This window comes from Tetrao urogallus (genome assembly GCF_951394365.1).
Source record: "Tetrao urogallus genome assembly, chromosome: 3".
Taxonomy (NCBI): Eukaryota; Metazoa; Chordata; class Aves; order Galliformes; family Phasianidae; genus Tetrao; species Tetrao urogallus.
Window position 1 is genome coordinate 85,913,510 of NC_136815.1, and position 19,532 is coordinate 85,933,041.

Genomic DNA, 19,532 nt, shown 5'->3' on the forward strand with positions numbered 1-19,532 from the left:
ACACCATGGGGTTTCTACAAGAAGCTCAGAGCACAGCTCTGATCTAAAACCCCCAAAGTGCTGTTTAGCAACATATGAGTTCAGGTCAATTGCCTCAAACCTTCGCCAGGTCCAAAGAGCTAGGATTGCAGCGTACTGGCAGTCAGCACTATTAGCAGTTACTGCCATCTATGGGTAAGATCGTTTTAGCTTCATTCCTCTCAGGAAGTGATTCTGATTCTTCGTAATAAATAATACAGCTATCCACATATCTAAACAAATGTAACATGAGAAATCACACTGTCATCACTGATTTCTCCACGAAAAAAAGAAAACAAAATAGTGATCAAGGACTTCACCTGTACATCCACCTGGAAAGGATGGGAAAAGGTGTTAACATTTAAAAGGATTATCTGCCACAGATTGGGAAAACAATATCATCAATTCATTTTCCTTTCTCAGTATGTTGGGTGCTTCATTTGATTTAAAACCATTGGGACAAATGCATCCCTGATACAAGACTGAAATTACTCCAAATGCTCCTTATCATTTGCATATTAATTTGAATATCATTACAGCCTTTTTTTTTTTTTTTTTTTTTTTTCAATCGCTTCAAAATGGGAAAGCATCAGTGATTCTCTTCCTCTTTCAGCCTGGGAGTTTTTAGCTTTTCCCATTTAGAATTAAGAGCTTTCCGGAGCATTCATCACCCCTGACAGCTGCTAATGCCCCTCATCTCTGCACAGTCACTGTGCTAAAATATTTGGAGAAAGTTAACAGGACTATTTGCTTCTATTTTGGACTGCACCTGTCCTCCTTTCAGTTCATTAGTCTTTCTGTGACAATGGCTAGTTCCAGATGCCTATGGGAAAAGAGAAAAACCTCCACAGCAGAAAATTAATGCAAGGCAATGGGAATCAGCCACTTCCTGTTGCAGGTAAGTACGCTGTAAACTCCCTTTCATAATCCAACCAATCCATCTGAAAATGGACTTTGGTTTTTGTTCTCTCCTGATTCCTGTTAGGAATCTTGTTACAAGGACTGTTCTGTTGAGTAAAAACCTTTTAATTAGAAATCCACACTTATTCATGGCCACATTATACCAAATATTCCTTTACCAGAAAAGTACTTCTAAGTGAAGCGTTATTTTTCTCTGCCAACTATTCCATTCCTATCTTTAGTGGCCCTCCTCTGCACCCGCTCCAAGAGCTCCACATCCTTCCTGTGCTGGGGGCCCCAGGCCTGGATGCAGCACTGCAGATGGGACCTCACAAGAGCAGAGTAGAGGGGGACGATCACCTCCTTCTCCCTGCTGGCCATTCCTCCTTTAATGCAGCCCAGAACACAGTTGGCCTTCCGGGCTGCAAGCGCACACTGCTGGCTCATGGCCTGCTTCTCATCTACCAGGGCCCTCAAGTCCCTCTCCAGAGAGCTGCTCTCAAGGGGTTCTTCACCCAGTCTGTATAAACACGTGGGACTGTCCTGTTCCAAGTGCAATACCTTGCACTTGGCCTTGTTGAACCTCATTGGGTTCACATGGGCCCACTTCTCAACAACTGTAACAAGCAACACAGTGGTTTTCAAGCAGCACAGTAGCTTCCAGCTCTTCCTGTTTGTTTCCCAAGCAGTGTGCATTGGTGTAGAGGCACTTCAGCTGGGCAGCTGGTCTTGTCGCTCCCTGAAAGGATAACTCCCTAGTTCTGTCTAGGTATCTCCCTTGAATTTCCCCACTGCCTCCTCCCGTTGCCCTGGCAGTCTCTGTTTCATCATCACAGAGTTTTGTATGCACTGCAGTGTTTTTGGCACCTCTCAAAGCAGTGGGTCCTTCAAGGCCCCTTCCAGCACCCTGTCCCTCTAGACTAGTTATGCCTTTGCATGCCCTGTCATGGGAAGGCTCGTGTTCCCCCTGCCCCCCCATCACACCTAGTTTAAAGCCCTCCCAGTGAGTCCCGCTAGCTTTACCCAAGGACCCTTCTCCCTCTTTGAGAAAGGCAAACCCCATCTGGTGCTCACAATCCCAGAACCATGGGGGCGAGTCGTCCGTCAAAAAACCCAAAGTTGTGGCAATGGCATCAGCCCCAAAGCCAGGTATTTAAAGAAGTGATCCTTTGCCTTGTTTCTGTGCAGTTACCCAATACAGGAGGCAAAGAAGAAAAGATGAGCCGCGCATTCAATTCCTTTAGCTGTCATCCCAAGACCCTGAAATCCCTTCTGGTAGCACTTGACCCACATGCAGCCACAACATCTCTTCCGCCATGTGCTGCACGTGTTTCTGAACGGGATGTCAGGGGAAGTTCTTTACACAGAGAGTGGTGAGGTGCTGGAACAGCTGCCCAGAGAGGCTGTGGATGCCCCGTCCCTGGAGGTGTTCAAGGCCAGGTTGGATGGGGCCCTGGGCAGCCTGGGCTGGTATTGAATGTGGAGGTTGGTGGCCCTGCATGTGGCGGGGGGGGGTGGAGATTCATAGTGCTTGAGGTCTCTTCCAACCCTGGCCACTCTGTGATTCTGTGATGGTAAGCACTGTGCCCGCGTCCGGCCCCAAGCACCCTGGGAGGCGTGACGCGGGACGAGCAGCAGAGCTCCATCCGCAACGCCAAGCTCCACTCCGGAGACGGAAGCGGATCGACGGCCGCAGCGGAAGGGAGGTGCCCAGCCATGGCTTTCCGGTAGCGCCGGTGGATTCTCTCTTTTCGCTTGCCGCTGGGAGCGGGCGGCATGGCCGCGAGGCGGGCGCTGTTAGCGCTGCGGTCGCACGGCGCCCTCCCGCCCGCTTCCGCCTCACGTCACCGCCTCACGCCCGCCCGTCCGCGCGCGGTGGCCGCCATTAGCGGCGGCGCGGGGTGGGCGCGGCGCTGCGGGGAGAGCGGTGAGAGAGGGGAGCGGAAAGCGTGGTTTGGAGCGTTGATAAGCGGGACGCTTGTGCGCCTCGGTGGGGTCCTTCTGGGATGTGGGGGACCTGGGAGGTGTTTCGGAGCTGCGGCGGCGCTGCCGTCGGTTTTCGTGCTCGTAGAAGTTAGCAGTCAGATCCCTTGGGGTTTTCGAGGCAGTCGGTGCACGTCGCTGCAGGCTGCTGCGGCGAAGGTGCGCGTTGCTTCGTTATTGCGGCCAGTAGGAAGCTCCTGGAGAGCTCGCGTGTCGATTTCTTGTTGTTTCGTAAAAATATGTCCAACCTTCCGCTTGTCTTTCTCAGGTGTGAGCAACTCCGTGCCTTCATTTTTACGAAGCAAGGACAGCGTTTCCTTGCTGGGAAGTAGGAAGCTTTTTTTTGACACTCATGCCCTGGTGTGCCTCCTGGAAGGACATGGTAATTTGCTACGCAGTCCCTTGGGTTGGATCGTGGGTGGGTTCTTAGCTTGTTTGTTTTGTAATGCGATTGAACGCGGGCTGCTTTGTAAAATGCAGCTCTTGGGATGGAGCGTAGAATGCAGTCTACAATATTCCTTCTCTTACCCTAAAACATAAGGGAAGAGATCCTTCTGGATTCATGATGTGCCTTCACTACCTCAGTAACACTAAGAGGAAGGAACATGCAGCCAAATTGCTACTGGAAAGCAGAGATCCCAGTCACTTTCTCCTCCCGTGTAGTTTCAGTCTTCGTGTGTGTGCCAACCTAATTCTTAGGAAACTACAGTTCCTTTGGCTCGATTAGCATTCTGAGACATTAGTTTAATGAGCTCCCAGAGCAGTTGTGTGAGCACTAGGACATACATAGCAGCAGGAGGAAGGGTACCTTTTGGTGATGGCAAATGGTTAAATCAGCTCTGCTGTTGAAAGTGACTCACTCTCAGGCCCCAAATCTGCTTTTTAACACTAACCTGCTACGTATTTGAAACTGTGTTTTATGATAGTTCACCACGTACAGAGTTCAAAGTGTATTTTTATAGGGACTCAGGTGCTTGTAGGCCTAAAATCAGAGCTCTTCTCTGTTGGGAATTGCTGAGATTTGCCTGTCTCCTGTGGTACTACTTACAGTGTACTAAAAGTAGATATCTGCTCTTGAATGTTAGGGTTCTTACTCATAGAAATAACCACATGAGAGATGGCATTCCATAGTGCTTTTAGAAAAAAACTTTCAACATTTATCTTGCTGATGTTGTAATAGTGCTGTACTACAGACACAGCTATGTATATTACAGGCATGATTTTGGATTGGAGGAATTTGGTTGTATTGCCTGTTGGTTGTGCTCTGCTAGTGCTAGATAGGAAGGAATATGTTTTATTACCTTTCGTTACTGACTGCTTTTTTAAAAAGCTTTGTTATTAATATTAGAAATTGTTCATCAGCTGTCCTGCAGTAAGTCTCTGAATGGGAAATGGCCTCAAGTTGCACTAGGGTAAGTTTAGGTTGGATATCAAGAAAAACTTCTTTACAGCAAGGGTTGTTAAGCGCTGCAATAGGCTGCCCAGGGAGGTGGTTGAGTCACCATTCCTGGATGTGCTTAAAAACCATTTGGATGTGGTGTTCAGGGACCTGATTTAGCAGAGGGTTGTTAGAGTGAGGGTAGGATGGTTAGGTTGTGGTTGGACTCAATGATCTTGAAGGTCTTTTCCAACCTGAGCGATTCTGTGATTCAATGATCATATTGTTGTATTTTGTTGTGCTCAGGATTCACTACTCAGCAGTCGGAGGTGATTGTGTCTGCATTCGTGAAAATCGTGAACACCAACCTGGATATGATTTACAAGGACATGGTGACCAAAGTGCAGCAGGTTAGCTCAAAGAAGGTGGAAAGTTTAAAGACAGAAGAGATCTAGTGTGCCTGCTAATGAAGTGCACATTGCTGTATTATTTACTGGTAGACAATGTTTAAAAACTTGAAAATGAACAGCTATCCATGTGTATCTACTGGCTGTTGAGTTTTGTCTTGAATCTCACTTATCAAAGCATTGAGATGGATCTTGACACTTAGGAACTATGATCTGGTACAGTGTTCATTAATAGGTATTTATTTGTTTCTTTGTTTCTTCCTAGCTTTATTGTAACCTGAATACAATTCCTGAAAAGGCTCTTACCAGTCATAGGAGATACTCTATGCATGGGATTAACTAGTAACAGCCCCTGTATTACTTTCTTCTCTAGTTTTACAGCAACGTTTTCCTCCTGAAGATTTCCTCCTGTAATTTACCATTCTGTTGTGTATTCTGTTTCTAAATTTATCTTTCTGTCATAGTGACGTTCATACTGTATTAGAATTGAGCAACACTTCTTTGCATTGCTTTTAGTGTGTGGTTAGTGTAGTTGTATATACTGATAATGCACAGGAATGGTATGTTTTGGATACTGATATAGTGAGTTGTCTGTTTCTTTTGATGCATATGTTGTTCAAGGTATACTCTTAAGTCCACTCACACACACACACACACACACACACATATGTAATATATATGTAAATCAGTGAGAGGAACTGAAGAAAACTTGCTTGAAAATGGGCTGATAATTCTGAACAGCTGGAGATCCATCCTGGTTACCAGAAAATTAGGTGGACTTGAACTGAATTTGTGAGAGAATGGCTGTTTTGTTTTTGGGAGGGAGCCCTTTGTCAGGTTGTACACAGGCAGATCTATCTAAGCAAGCAGACATGAAAGTATTGAATATTTTAGGCACATCCGACTCCAGAAATGAAATTGAAATTCAGAGTGAGACACAACTTGCTCTATATGGAACTTAAGCATCTTTTGAATGTGATTCACAATATCCAGTATGTTGGCATTGCCAGACACATAAGTGTGTCAAGTAGGCCATGCTAATGGGAAGCAGTAAGTGAAGTACTTAGACTGCTTTGTGAGGCTGGGATTCACAAGCCCCAAGACATTTTCCAAACAAAGGATTCAAATAATTTTGTGGTAGCTAAGTTGCCATCTTAATGTGAGAATCTGTCATCTTAATGTGAGAGAACTGTAGCTGCTGGCTTCACAGTATAATAGTCTTGACAGAATCACAGAATGGCCAGGGTTGGAAAGGACCTCAAGCATCATGAATCTCCACCCCTCCCTGCCACATGCAGGGCCACCAACCTCCACATTTAATACCAGCCCAGGCTGCTCAGGGCCCCATCCAACCTGGCCTTGAACACCAGAGACGGGGCATCCACAGCCTCTCTGGGCAGCTGTTCCAGCACCTCACCACTCTCTGTGTAAAGAACAGTGGGGCTGCTCGTTAAGTAGTGGATTTTGCATCACCTTCTGTATGGGGAGGCTTCAGTCCATCTTTTCTAACTCTTAGATTCCAGGAAAGGCAGATGCAAGAGCACTCCCTTCTCCTGTGCTGAATTTATTCTGCACTGTATCAGAGAATGCATTGTTCAAGAGCCCTTTCTCCCACTGTGTGTAACAATAAGCAGTTGTTGGCATCTGTACCTCCTCGTATTCCCAGATTTTTGAAATGAAAGTAGATATATTTTTTTCCCCTTTTTCTGTGACTGTGCTAAATATGACCCTCAGGTGACTTTCTGTCATTGAAGTTCAACTGCACAAGTTTATATGGCATGCTCAGGAGGTGTGTATTAACCTGAACTCTGGGTGACATGGTAAATGTGTGCTTTGTTATAGTCTTTGTGTGGTCAAGGGCTTGTACTAAAAGAGAATGAAGTACTGAAAGAGAATTTGGAAAACTGTGAATGTAGTTATTGCCATTAGGCCATAATTGGATAGGTAAGAGATAAATAAAAGCCTTGAAAAACGCATGTACGTGTTGTATATGTATAGAAATGAGAAAGAGATGGAAAATGGAAGAAATTCTTTCGATGAGTTCAGTGGAGAGAGAATAAAAATAAGCTGAACACATAGGGAATAAGAAAGGAGATATCCATGGCAGTATCTTTTTGTAGATCTTCTGTGATATTTCCAGCACATTGACCCACTGCTTTTTTTTTTTTTTTTTTTACAGTCAGGTAGCCTAACATGGCATTTCCAGATGCCACGCAGTGCTGTAAATTAGAATATCATTACTTGACAAAAACCAAGTTGCAGGGTCAGATTTGTAATGGTGTTAATCCAGAATCAAAAGCAAGGATCTGCTTATTAGTGGGAGGCATTTAGGAGAGAGAGGGGAATCCCTGTTTGCATGTGGGTAGAGTAGCATCTGAAGCAGCATGTACAGACCTTTCCATCCTCCAAAATGGAGGGGGATGCTTGTCTGTCTTCTGGTAGCTCACTTCTGTCACACTGAGAGTAGTGGTTGAAAGTGTAAGTGTAGTGCATGCTTCTGCTTAGCTGAATAGAAAAGTGGAGTGAGCTCTCTTCCACAGGAAGGTGGAAAAAGAAGAAATTACAGGAGTAGGGTAGCACTGGGGAGTCTTGGTGTGAAAGCTGGCTTTGCTCATTTAGCACAGGGGCATCTTTTCTCCCCAATGCCTTTGCTAGGTTAAGAATTCGAAGACTTAGAAGAAACCAGATCCTAGGCTATTACTTGAATTATTCTGATCTGTGTTAGCATTGCTGATTTTTTTTTTTTTCCCCAAACATTACTAACACTTCAGCACAACTTGCTTGTTTTGTCACTTTCTCTTAATTTATCTCACCTTCTTTGAAACTAAGATAATCAATTTTAAATTGCCAGATTAAAGATTTAGGGGTTTAGCCTGTTGTATTTGTATGCGCAGATGAGAAAAAGCATTATGGTTATATGTTCTGAGGCTTGTCTTCTATTTTTTCTAGGAGATTGCTCTTCAACAAATAATGTCCCATATTGGTGGATTGAAAAAGGACATGATTATATTGGAAAAAAGTGAGTTTTCAGCACTTCGGTCAGAAAACGAGGTAAAAAAGTGTTTTGTATCCAAGGGGTTGACTTGGGTGCTAATATGGGTTAACACCAATTTAATAATCTCACGAAGGGGCAGAATGCACCCTCAGCAAGTTTGCAGGTGATACAAAGCTGGGAGGAGTTGCTGACCCAAAGGCTGTTGATGTCCCTCCATCCAGATGGAAGCTGGGAAAATAGGCTGTTAGGAATCTTGTGAAGTTTGGCAAAAACTTAAATCATCCTGATCACACACGAGGTAAAAAATAAAACAATGAGGAGGGAAGAAACTGCTGAGCTGTAGGGCATAAATTGTTGATGCAGCTGTTGCTCTTCTTTGTTCTGATAATTTTCATACACTAGAATTAATAGAAAGTGCTACAGCTATTCTTATTTCATACGTCTTTTGAAAGAAATAGTGAGAGAATAATTTAGCTTGGAAGGGACTGCCAGAAACCATTAAGGGAGTTGCTGGCTGTGTTTTGATTACCATTTAGCAATTTCTTTTTAAGGCTAAACAAGCACATTGCTTGCTGTCTCGCACGCTCTTTCTCTTTTCACTCTCCACTCCTATGCCACTTGCTGCAGTCTCCCATCATCTTGGTGGCTCTCCATTGAGCTTGTTCCAATGTGCCAACATATGTCTTGTATGGAGGAGCCTAAAGCTGGACACAACTTTTCTGATGTAAGCTCACGAATGCTAAGCATGAGGGATTAATCAGTTGCTTTTGGCTGTGTTTACTCTTGCTAATACCATCCTGTGCATTTGGCCACCTGTAGTGCTGTGGGAAAGTGCTAGCTTCTGTCTTGTGCTGTTGTTTGGAAATATGCAGTACTGATTGAGTACACACATGTACAGGTGGGTCTGCCTACAAACATACTCAGGATATAAATGAAGTTAAACCACATTCATTCTGCCTTCTGTTGTGGTTTAACCTGGCAGGTGGCTGAGCACTGCACTGTCATCCACTCATTCCACCATCCCTTCCCAGTGGGATGTGGGAGAGAATTAAAAAATGATAAAAAAATAGAACCTATGGGTTGAGATAAAACTATTTACCAAAATAGGGAAAAGGAAAATAGTTATGTCTGTATAACAGATATAACAAGTGTTGCACAAGGAATTGCTCACCACCCCCTGACTGATGACCAGCTAGCCTCCCAAGCAATGGTAGAGAAAGAGAGAAGAACTCCTTCTGCTTGATATCCTATGGTGTGGAGTATCCCTTTGGTCAGTTTAATTCAACTGTCTTAATTCTGTTCCTTCCCAGCTCCCTGGGCCCTTTGCTGAAAGTGGTCTTGGCTCTGTACTACACTGCTTAGCAGGCAACTGTAAATAGCAGTGTGTTATCAGCATTGTTTTTCTCCTAGAACTAAAACATAGCATCATATCAGAAGCTCTGAAGAAAAGCAGTTCCATCCCAGCTGAAACTAAGACCCCTTCCTTTCACAGTATGGATTATAATCATTGCTACTGATCATACCAATTGGTTCACATGTCTAGGTTGCCAGCTTTTGTGTACAATACTAAAGTGTACATTTTTTCTGCTCTCCCAGAAAATAAAACTGGAACTCCAGCAGATAAAGAAGCAAGTCATGGTAAGATACTGTACCAACATAATCAAGAATTAAGGCCTGTCTTATTTGCTTAAAAAAAAAATGTTGCTGTTGTGATTTTTATTGTAAAGGTTGTATTTGATTGTTGTAATTGAAATTGATGGGATAGAATGGGCTGCAACGAAGTCGATTTCACACATATTTAATTTATGATGACAGAACTGTAAACTTACTGTGTTTACACAAAGTACTGAATTAAAATGTAACTGTCCAGAATTTAAAACAGACTTAGCCAGTAAATTTGGGACCATTGGTTTGGTCCCACTTGTTTGTTAGCAAATGACCTTAGCAAGAAAAAATAATTTGTGGAGGAAACACTTGTTAATGATCTGCAGGTCCTTCTTAGGTTTAATAATCAGTGCTGTGTTTCTGCTCTTTGTAGTTTGCTTCTCCTGACTAACAGTCAAAATACCTTTCTCTCATGAAGATGATTTCAAAACCTGTTACTTAGATGAAAGTGTAGCTTTTATGCAGGTAGAAATTCTTGCAAGAATGATTAAGGTTGGAAACTGTTTTGTTATGAAGTGCTTAATGCACACTGGCTTTCAGAATACTCTTTCTAAAATACATTCAGCATCTGATTTTTGTCTTGTAACTTATTTTATTGTTTCACTTGCATATAAATGAGTTAGCATATTCACTGGTAGGACATGAAGGATCTGAGTCATCTTTAAGTTAGGTGTCTTTAAATTTAACTTCTTACTGTAAAGATAAAATTATAATTGTAATAATTTTGCTCATGCTTTTTTTTTTTTTCTGAAGGACAAAATGACACAGTGTTGTAAAGCCTTCAAAATATTTTCATTAAATTGTAACATTGTGCTGTAATGACATCTAATTACAACACAGTTAAAGTTCAAAAATCCTAGCATAGAAATTGAATGTCGTTATTATTTGTAGAAACTTAATGAAGTCTTGTCTAGCTGATATTGGTCTACTTGAGAGATGTTTACTTATTTTTAACTGCAGAATATCCCAGAACATCATCAGTCTTTTGATTCTCCCACACACTCATCTGATCAGCAGTTTGTCTTATGACAAAGTGTCATCTGGCTAGAATTCCTGCTGGGAAGTTAATATAAAATGGCAGTTGTCACTAAGCAAAGTAGGGGTTGCTTAGGGCTATCCATGAAGCAGAATACTTAGTGGTAGTTTCAAGTTATGTGTTTAAAAATAATAAACATTTTCTGTCTTCTTAGTTGTCAGTGGTTCTTTTCTGAGAGCCTGGATGCAGTCTTCAGAAACAGATTTCCTTTTAAATTTTGAAGTTGAAAACTGTTTTTAAAGTATGTTGAGTATCAAGATTCCTTCATAGAAGTCCAGTTTACAAGTGTGCATGGGCAAGGAGTTCTAAAAGTGGTGAGCCATGGGTTTATGAAACGCTCCCAGAATTTGTAGAAGGTTGTGTTCTTCATCAGCTGTTGCTTTGAGTGTTCTGGTGTAAAAGTAGTTGTTAGTTTTTGATTTGTCCCAGTGAGAATGAACTCATCCTGCAGAACACCAGTGGAAGGGTAGGAATGCTTGTACTCTGGAAATTTATGCACATTGTGTCTTCAGAATCCAGTTCCTCTCTAATTAAAAAGAGGCACAGTGTTTTGGCTGACTTTTTTTGCTTATAATTAAATAGAAATTCTTTATCTTTACACCACTTTCTCATTTGTGTTCCCATAAGGATGAAATTACCAAAGTTCGTGCAGATAACAAACTAAACCTAAACCTAGAGAAGAGCAGAGTAAAAGAACTGGTAAGTTCTGATTGCTTTCTTCTGGAAACATTTAAACATTGAACAATCTCCAAATTTGGATAAGAACATCAGTTTAATATTAGTCTGTGGTGTTATTCCTTTTCAAGATGCTATTAATCTAAATTACTCATCCTTATGTTGCTGTGGTACAAGGTACTGTGGGGTTTTTTTGTGTGTCTGTCTCTTGATATTGTTTCCATATCAGTATTAACGTACTACAGTTAAATATTCTGACTAGCCTTGAGATTTTCTGTATTGTTGGCACAGCTCTATTTTCTCATTGAATTAAGTACAAACATGTCATTATCTTGCCATTACTGAGGATGTTTCCTTTCCCTATAGCAAGAGGCTTCAGTGTGGCTAGTTTGTCAGGCAGTGCCTGTTGTGAAAGTCGTTGTGATGAATTTTTATTGTAACTGATACTGATTCTAATTGTTTTTGACTTTGAAATATCTGGCAGAACCGAGTGGACAAGCTTTTCAATTAGATTAACATACCTGAAAAATCAGAAGATAGGGTAGTTTTGTTTTTCATTAGGTGGAGCATTCTAAATAGAAGTCTGGTTTTAGATCTTTTTTGAAAGTTTTTAGGAACTTGAATTGCATCATCAAAATGGACAGATCTTTTAGTGACATCTTACTGCAGATTTTGTTTGTAACTCAGTCTTTTTATCACAGGTAGGTAATGAAGGAGTAATATTTACTTGCAATCTGGACAGAAAGAACTGTTTGGATATAAGGCATTTTTTGGTGTGTGTTCGAAGTGCTGAAGGAGATTATCTTAATTTGCCAGCACTCATGTCAGCCATTTCTAGTGTTTCAAACTCTTAAGTGCTTTATCTTTTAATAAGTCTGTTCCATTTTACTTTTCCTGGAGAAGCCTTCATTAGCTAGAGCACACCTGCTTATGCCCTGATGTATATCTGCAGCGATACAGATTGAATTGGAAAATCTTGAAGCATGGAACAAATTTTCACTTATATTCACGTGCCTTAAGTTTGCTGTTTAAAAACATCAAGATGCATCTGGCAGAACTACATTTTCTCTGCTTTGCAAAAACCCATGGATTTAAGGGGAAATCTCCCAGTTTAATTTTGGGGGTGGGGGGGTAAACCTTTCCTCTTCTTATGTGCTTATGTTATTACGGACATGTCTTGGTCTTTTGTAACAGAAGGATTGTTTATTGTTTATTTTAAATGTAATGCCACATTTGATAGTGATAATCAGTTTATTAATGTGGGGTCCCATTTACACAGAATCATAGAATGGCTTGGATTGGAAGAGACTTTTTAAAGGCCATCCTGCTGGTTGCCACCCATCAGGCTGCCCAGAACCCCATTCAATTGGCCCTGAAGACTTCCAGGGATGGAGCATTGCTAGGTTAAACTTCACCTCAAACATGACTTAAAAATTGTATTGTTTTGTTATCTTAACGCTTTGAAGAATTTTACTTTGAGGCAATATATGCTACTGAATTTTTTTGTCCTTATCATCAATTTGCAGAATTTAGCAACACGTGTTTTATTAATTATAGGCATCTTATTGTTTGTCTCTTCTATTTTTTTTTTCTATGTAGCCTTGTGCTGTTTATGGATTGGATCTTTGGGTCTAATAGAAGTTTGAATAGTGTTCTGGGTAATTTAAAGAGTTTTTCAGTGCTGAGGCATTTATGTAGATTAATCTGAGTTTGATATCAAAGTGGAATAAGCCTCTAGACTGGAAGGAAAAAAAAAAAAGCAACTTTCCACATGGGAATGTCAGTAGCTGAGGTTATCACTGTGTGACTGAGGATTCTGTGATGGGAGCCTGATGACCTTAATACTCTGCACTACAGACTGATGGCTTAGCAGCTGTCCTAGGAGTAATTGAATTGCTCAGTAGTGGATAGGAACCATTACATATGTCAAATAATGCCAGTTCATGAGTCAGAAAGGTACCTGCCTGCCTTAAATGTATGCTTCTTGAATCTGGATTTACCTTTCCTTGAATCCAGATAACTACAGTTAAGTAACCCAGGACTTGTGACTTGCAGTATTTTCTTTCAGGTGACTCTGACCCAGTGACTTAACATGAGATACAAATGCTCCGTGTTTACCAAATATAGCATTTTGTGGTGTTCCTCAAGTACCATCCTGACCATTTCAAAATTTTGAATAGAGAGTGCCTGTAACGCTGGTGAAACATCTTTGGTAGCTGAGTTTGCTCTGATAACTTAAAAACTGCTCCCCTTACTGAAGAAAGAGGATGGTTCAGTCTTGGTGTCTGTGTTCTCTGAGGTAGTTATCTGTGCCATTTGCCCTTCAGAGTCACAGGTCTTTGGCAGAAGTGCCAATCTGCCAACTCTTCTGCCATCTGCTTTTCAGTGTATACCATCGTTCCAGTGTGAGCTGAACACCTGTCTGCATGCAGCTTTCCAATGACAGCAGTCACCTTGCAATAATATCTTTCAGGTGTTGTCAGACAACGTGGGTGTTCAGATTCAGTTCTGTAGAAAACTGGGAAGCAGAGAACAGAAAAGGAATCATGCTTTGGGAAAAGCCTTGAAGACAATATCCTATTTATCTGTCTGTTGTTTGTTTTTCCCTTCCAGTATTCACTTAATGAAAGAAAACTACTTGAAATGAGGACAGAAATAGTGGAACTGGTAAGAACTTGGTAGCTTGTTATTATATACCAAAGCTTTTTTTACTTGTGTTACAGAGCTGGTGCTCTTTTTTGAAGCTGCTCATGCTCTGAGACCCTTCAGTGTACAAAATGTCATTGAGATTTATTATTTTTCTGTGTATTTCCATGGTGGTACAAACAAATGAAGTGTCTACAGAATAAAAAGGCTTATGTATATTATTAGGTCTACACACACATATAACCTGTTCAGTGGGCTATTTTCTTTTAAATCAGTGATTTTTTTCCATCTTCATTGGAACTGAAACCAATATCTTGATTGATTTGAGTTGATTTTAAAGGAGGCTTTTACTAAAGAATTCCTCTTAATTTTGCTTGATTTCTGTACTGTAGAAAATTAGTCGCAGGAGGACCTTTAGCCATAAATCATTAACTGATTGCAATGTGTCAGTAGTGCTGGTTTGAAAATAGCAGCAGCAGAGCAGCTGTTCTGAGTTTACAAGCTTGAGCTTTCAGCCCTTTCTGAGTAACAATTTAATCCCATTTTTTTTCCTATGAAGTCCTGTCTTCTGTCATAATCAGATTCTGGCTGTCATTCTTTAGTGTTTTTGTAGTAGAATTCACTGCAAGATGAAGAAAATGAAGACATTTTTTTTACATCAAAAGACCTACTCTGATATTTCTAAGGAGCCATAAATTGTCATGCTCTTCCAGTATGTTTCTGTCACAAGAGTCTTCTAGACTTCTCAACAGCTATTATAATTGAGATGTGACTTGAACATCTGTGGGCCAGATGACACATTAAAGTGAGTGATTATGCTGCTAGATTGAGATAAGACCATGTTCTAGATTACATCTTAGTGAACGTGTAATGAAAATTTACTGGGTTCAGTTCCTTAGATAGGTAAGCAAGGAACAAACTTGTTTGCTTTGAGTGCAAATTACTTCATTAACACACATTTAAGGAAGAGTTGGAAGTACAGCTTAGAGGAATGGGTTACATTTCTAAATAAACGTGGAACTGTTCAAATTATAAGTCTGTTCTATTTTCTAGCACGCACAACAAGATCGAGCTCTGACCCAAACAGACAGAAAAATAGACACAGAAGTTGCTGATCTGAAAACAATGCTGGAATCACACAAACTCGACAATATTAAGTACTTAGCAGGTAAGGCATCTGGTGGTGGACCTACTAAACTGCAGTGTTTTTGCAAGTTGTCCATTGACTGTATTCATGAAGGCCCTGGCTCAAAGAAATTCTGAGTACTTTAAGCAGTCTCAGTCGATATCAGCAGCATTGTTAGCAGAGAAAGTTTTCTGTAATTTGCAGCTGTATTTTGCAGGGACTATGCCTGTATGCTCTTTCCATTCTTTGTATTGCAGTCGTGTGTGAGAAATCTAAAAGATTGGCTGTCAGTAAGAGTGAAAGGCTTCATCTGTGCCCAGCTTAATTTATAAGAGCAGCCTGTGTTTATCTGTCTGATTGAGCTCTGTCTACAAAATCGAATGCTTCTGTTTTTCTGGGTGTTCAATTATCAAATTCTTCAAATACTTATTTTTCAGATATATGCATTAGGAACAAATAAGTTATTGCTCTTGCTTCTTGTAGGAGAAATGTCAAAGTATTAAAGTTATCGAAGTCTGTAGTGCTATTAAATGAACAGGAGAAGTTATTCTTTTGATTTAGACTTCTTGATTATTCTTTCACAGCAGGTTTTGTCACGAGTACATCTACAGTGCTGTACTATAGGGATATGCTTTACAGAGAGCCATTACTGACAAATAAAAGGCAACTTACTAAAGTGAGGGGAAGCTCTTTTCCCCATCATCCCTACTATCGTGGAGGCAAAATATGTTTACTTGAATTGCTTCCATTGCAAACAGTGGCAAAAATCTTCTGTGTGTATATCTAGAAACCAAAAGTTGATTGCATTCACTAGAAATAGTAACAAACCCCACAAAACACAAATTGATCAGCTATAATAAAGTAGTTTGCACTTATTTTTTTTGAATACCTGATTGTGATTTAATAACCCTGTTATCCCTCATTTTACAACTGTAACTTGCCATTTCGATCTCTTTTCGAATGGTAAGCAGCTAAGGTGTTGTTTGGTTTTTTTTGTCCAACCTTTTGATAGTCTTCCAGTCCAGCTCCTGCACATTCCTTTTCCCTCCTTCTTTGTCATTTCTGTGTCCCTCTGCCTTGAAATTGTTTGTGTTTTGTAAATTAAAAACCTTACTTTCTTATATGGGAAAGAAGTGGTGATTATATCTTTAGCAGTGCAGTGACATTCTGAATTCTTCTGAATTCTGAAGATATATTCCAAGAGCTAATGATTTCTTATCTGTCTTCTCCACTTCTATTTTCTTTCAGGTTCAGTATTTACATGCCTTACTGTAGCACTGGGATTTTATCGTTTATGGATGTAATAAAGCATCACTTTAAAGGGACTTCTACTGTCTTGTTTTCTGAAAATGGAAAAAAAAATATTTGCTTGAACTTCAAGTCTTGAATGTGTTATTTATTTTTTTGTGAAGAAGACTGTATTGAGAATGTAACCAAAGGCGTGCCTGGAAACAAACTGTACATATGTCATGCCCAATTTGAACCTTACCTCTGATCAAAGCACTTGTGCTACTTTCCTTCATTCTGAACTGCAGTATGCCTTGCTGTTGCAAAGTGCCATATAAGCAAAGACTGACATTCATACCAATTGTATGGAGCTGCAAGCACTAGGAATTACCTTTTGTTGTCTGTTCAGACGTGCTTACCAGAGTTAGTTGCATCTGTTGGACTGGAGTTGTGATTATTAGTATAAAACTGAAACTAAATGTTTTGTGGCTTGGAAGCACTCCTAAGTAGGATTTGTGTTAACTGAACCATGCTTGCTTCTCTCCTTCTAACACTTGATCATAGAGTTACTATGATCAAATATGTCTTGCCATTTTTATAACAGTACAGTCATCAGCTTCTTTTTTCAGATGACCATCGAATCAATCATCTTTCATGAGCACTGTGTAATGGTAGCAGTGTTTGCTGCTAGTTCTGCTTTTAATCTGTAGGTTTTTTACTAACTCACCTTTTTATACATAAGTTTCTGATACTCATTCCATATGCTAATTTTTAACTTGACCACTGTAACTGGGAATTTGAAATGCTGTAAAATACACTGGTTTTACTTTATGGCTCAACTATACAAACTCTCTGTGGTGCTGCTTCCTTGTTGGAAAGGAATCGGTGCTTCTGGAAAGGATATTTTTTTATGGGTGGTTCTGAAGCAGTGTCATACATGAGGGAACTGCAGTGTTGTCTGTCTTCTGTTTGTTTTCTTGTCTTATTAAAAAAAAATCCTACTGGTACTTCAAATGTGGAACTTGGATAGTGATATAATGATGAAAGTGGTAGTGGAGATCTGTAAGGATATTTAAACTCATTCTGAGCAACAGCTTGTGAACTAGCAAATGCAAATGAAAGCTACAAATGAAAGCACCCTGTGTATCCAGGTACATATACCCATCATTCTTTCATTCAGGAAGTAACAGGTTTAGTAATAGTCATCTGTGTTCCTCCATGTAAGGGAAATATTGTAAATATTGAAATATAGGAAAAGAGAATGACCTATGCACTGGTAATAAATGCTGTCAAGGGCAGTCTGCCTTTGTTTAATGAAAGTAAAGCTGTCTGGTTACCTTGTGTCTGTGTCATAAAAGCTATTTAACTTTGGTGGTTGCCAATGCAAACTGATTTGAGGACAAACAGATGTATGACTGTGGATGCAAACTTGAAATAAAGAATTTCATATATTTCATAGAATTACGATGTTTTCATTATAAGTACAACTCTTTCAATTAATCTGAATGTAATTACTTTAAGGTAAGTTGTTGTTCATGAGACTGAAAGCTAAGATTGAAAGTAAAGTCAGCAGCCACTAGAACACTCCAAAGAGGAAGGAGCAGCCAGTAGAGATTATTAATTAGCAATAATAGTTTCCCTGTGCTCCTCGAAATTGAATGAATCTGTACTGGAGTTCTTCACTTTCTTGTTGGCTTTTTTTTTTTTTTTTTAAGAAAATATTTTTTGTATGTTTTGAGCTTCACTATTTGAGAAAGTATAATTTAACGTTTGGAATTATCTCAGTGTTGATTCCCATCTTTCCAGAGTAGAGAGGCCTATATACGTCTGTAATCAGTGCATCTTTACCTGCACGCTCAAGCATCTGATAATAGTTGCTGAATTAATTCTTTAAAAATAATTTTAAATGCAGTGTGTGTTCGGCTGAAAACAGATCTCTATGCAAACAGGCTGCTTTTGGGGGTCAAGTGGAGGGAGGATGTGAAAGATTACAGAATAGCATTGTCCTGGAATTAGCAAAGCAAGTAAAAGCACAGTCTTTGGTGAGTGTTCTGAACAGGAAATAACATTTATGCTTTCACTCTCCTGAATTACATACTAATAGGAAAGAATTAGTATTTCCTAGCCTATAAAGTCTTCAAGTGTGATGTAAAAAAGCTGCCTCTTTTGTATGAGGATAGGTGTTCTCTGATCTCTTCCTCCGATTTTAAAGATCAGCTTAGCAGTCTCATACATGAATCACATTTATTGGCATTCCCAATAGGCAGAATTTGTACTTGGAAATATATGGCTTTAATTTCAAAGAAATATTTAAAATCAAAATACAAAAGCAAATTAAAAATCTTTCGGTGCAGATGAGAAGCAAATACATCAGGATACTGCTGAATAGCTTGAAAAACAGAAGTTGAGTGTCACTGGATTCCTAACTAGGAGACTTAAATTCCTTCCCAATTTCTTTCTGTACGACTTGCTGCACTGTGCTGTGTAATGTTTAGTATCAGAAGCAATTTGTGAGAAGAAATGGAATCTAGCTGCTTGTGTGTCTTGTTTTAGCCCTTGCCTGCAGTAAAAATCTGTCAGTGAGCCATCCTTCTCACTGGCCTCAGCTCAAGTGTTTCACTAAACTGTTACTAACAGCCATTGCTGTGCAGTCACGTGCTCTTGAGGCCTCTCTCTCTTGGAGATTGGATCATTTGTTTCCCAGAACACTGAAGTTATTTTTAAAAATACAAGTTGACAAATGGGAGTTTATTTTTAATGTAGGTGTGAAGTCTGCTTCATTTTTTTCCCCTGCACGCAAATGTTCTGCATACTTATCATGTTTCTTTTTAAGCCTTATTCTAGCAGTGAACGTCCCCTGAACTAGGATCTTCATAAACACTGAAATCCAACCTCTGTGCAGTCACTGACAGTACCTATGTACTGAAAGCACGCTTTTGCCTTCTAGGTATTTTGAATCATACCAGTTCCATGAAAAAAAAAAAAAAAGACTTGTTTTTCTTACTGCCATCTACAGACCTGACATGGGGAAACTGTCTTTTTCTTTTTCTCCTGTACCTGCAGTTAGCTAAATTCCTGTGACTAGTTCCTTTGAACTACTAGTTGCAAGGCAGGAGCAAAACTTGCCTTTGCATCTCCCACTGAGTTTCCAGGAATCAAGTGGAATATCTTTTTCCCATCTTGATACTAATCTGGAAAGAATTTTACAAAGCCGCCCTGTAAATTTCCAAGAATAAATAAACCATAAAGTTACCTTTTGGGATGGTTTAATATACTGATAAAAGCTGCATGCTGAAATTCTTTCTTTATTCTGACTGTAGTGTTTTGTGTTGTTTTTTTAATTATTTCTCTAGCCATCTCTTCAATTTATAGGTTTGTTGTTTTTTTGTTAGCCTAAGAATAAAATGCACTGCATGAGCAGTTAATTTGCTTCAGCCAATAAATAGAAAGTTCGTTTGCAATCAGCTGTGCCTGGA

General features: G+C 40.0%; 1 protein-coding gene across 1 annotated transcript; it reads left to right on the plus strand.

Moving 5' to 3' along the window:
* Window positions 1-2,694: 2,694 nt before the first annotated feature.
* On the plus strand, window positions 2,695-16,133 carry MCUR1 (mitochondrial calcium uniporter regulator 1; the record flags this gene model as incomplete). The annotated part of the gene is made up of 9 exons (XM_079533134.1): window positions 2,695-2,845; window positions 3,170-3,283; window positions 4,586-4,689; window positions 7,636-7,737; window positions 9,278-9,319; window positions 11,010-11,081; window positions 13,671-13,724; window positions 14,757-14,871; window positions 16,078-16,133. The coding sequence occupies 9 exons, from the start codon at window positions 2,695-2,697 to the stop codon at window positions 16,131-16,133; spliced, it is 810 nt and encodes a 269-aa protein (XP_079389260.1).
* Window positions 16,134-19,532: the final 3,399 nt, after the last annotated feature.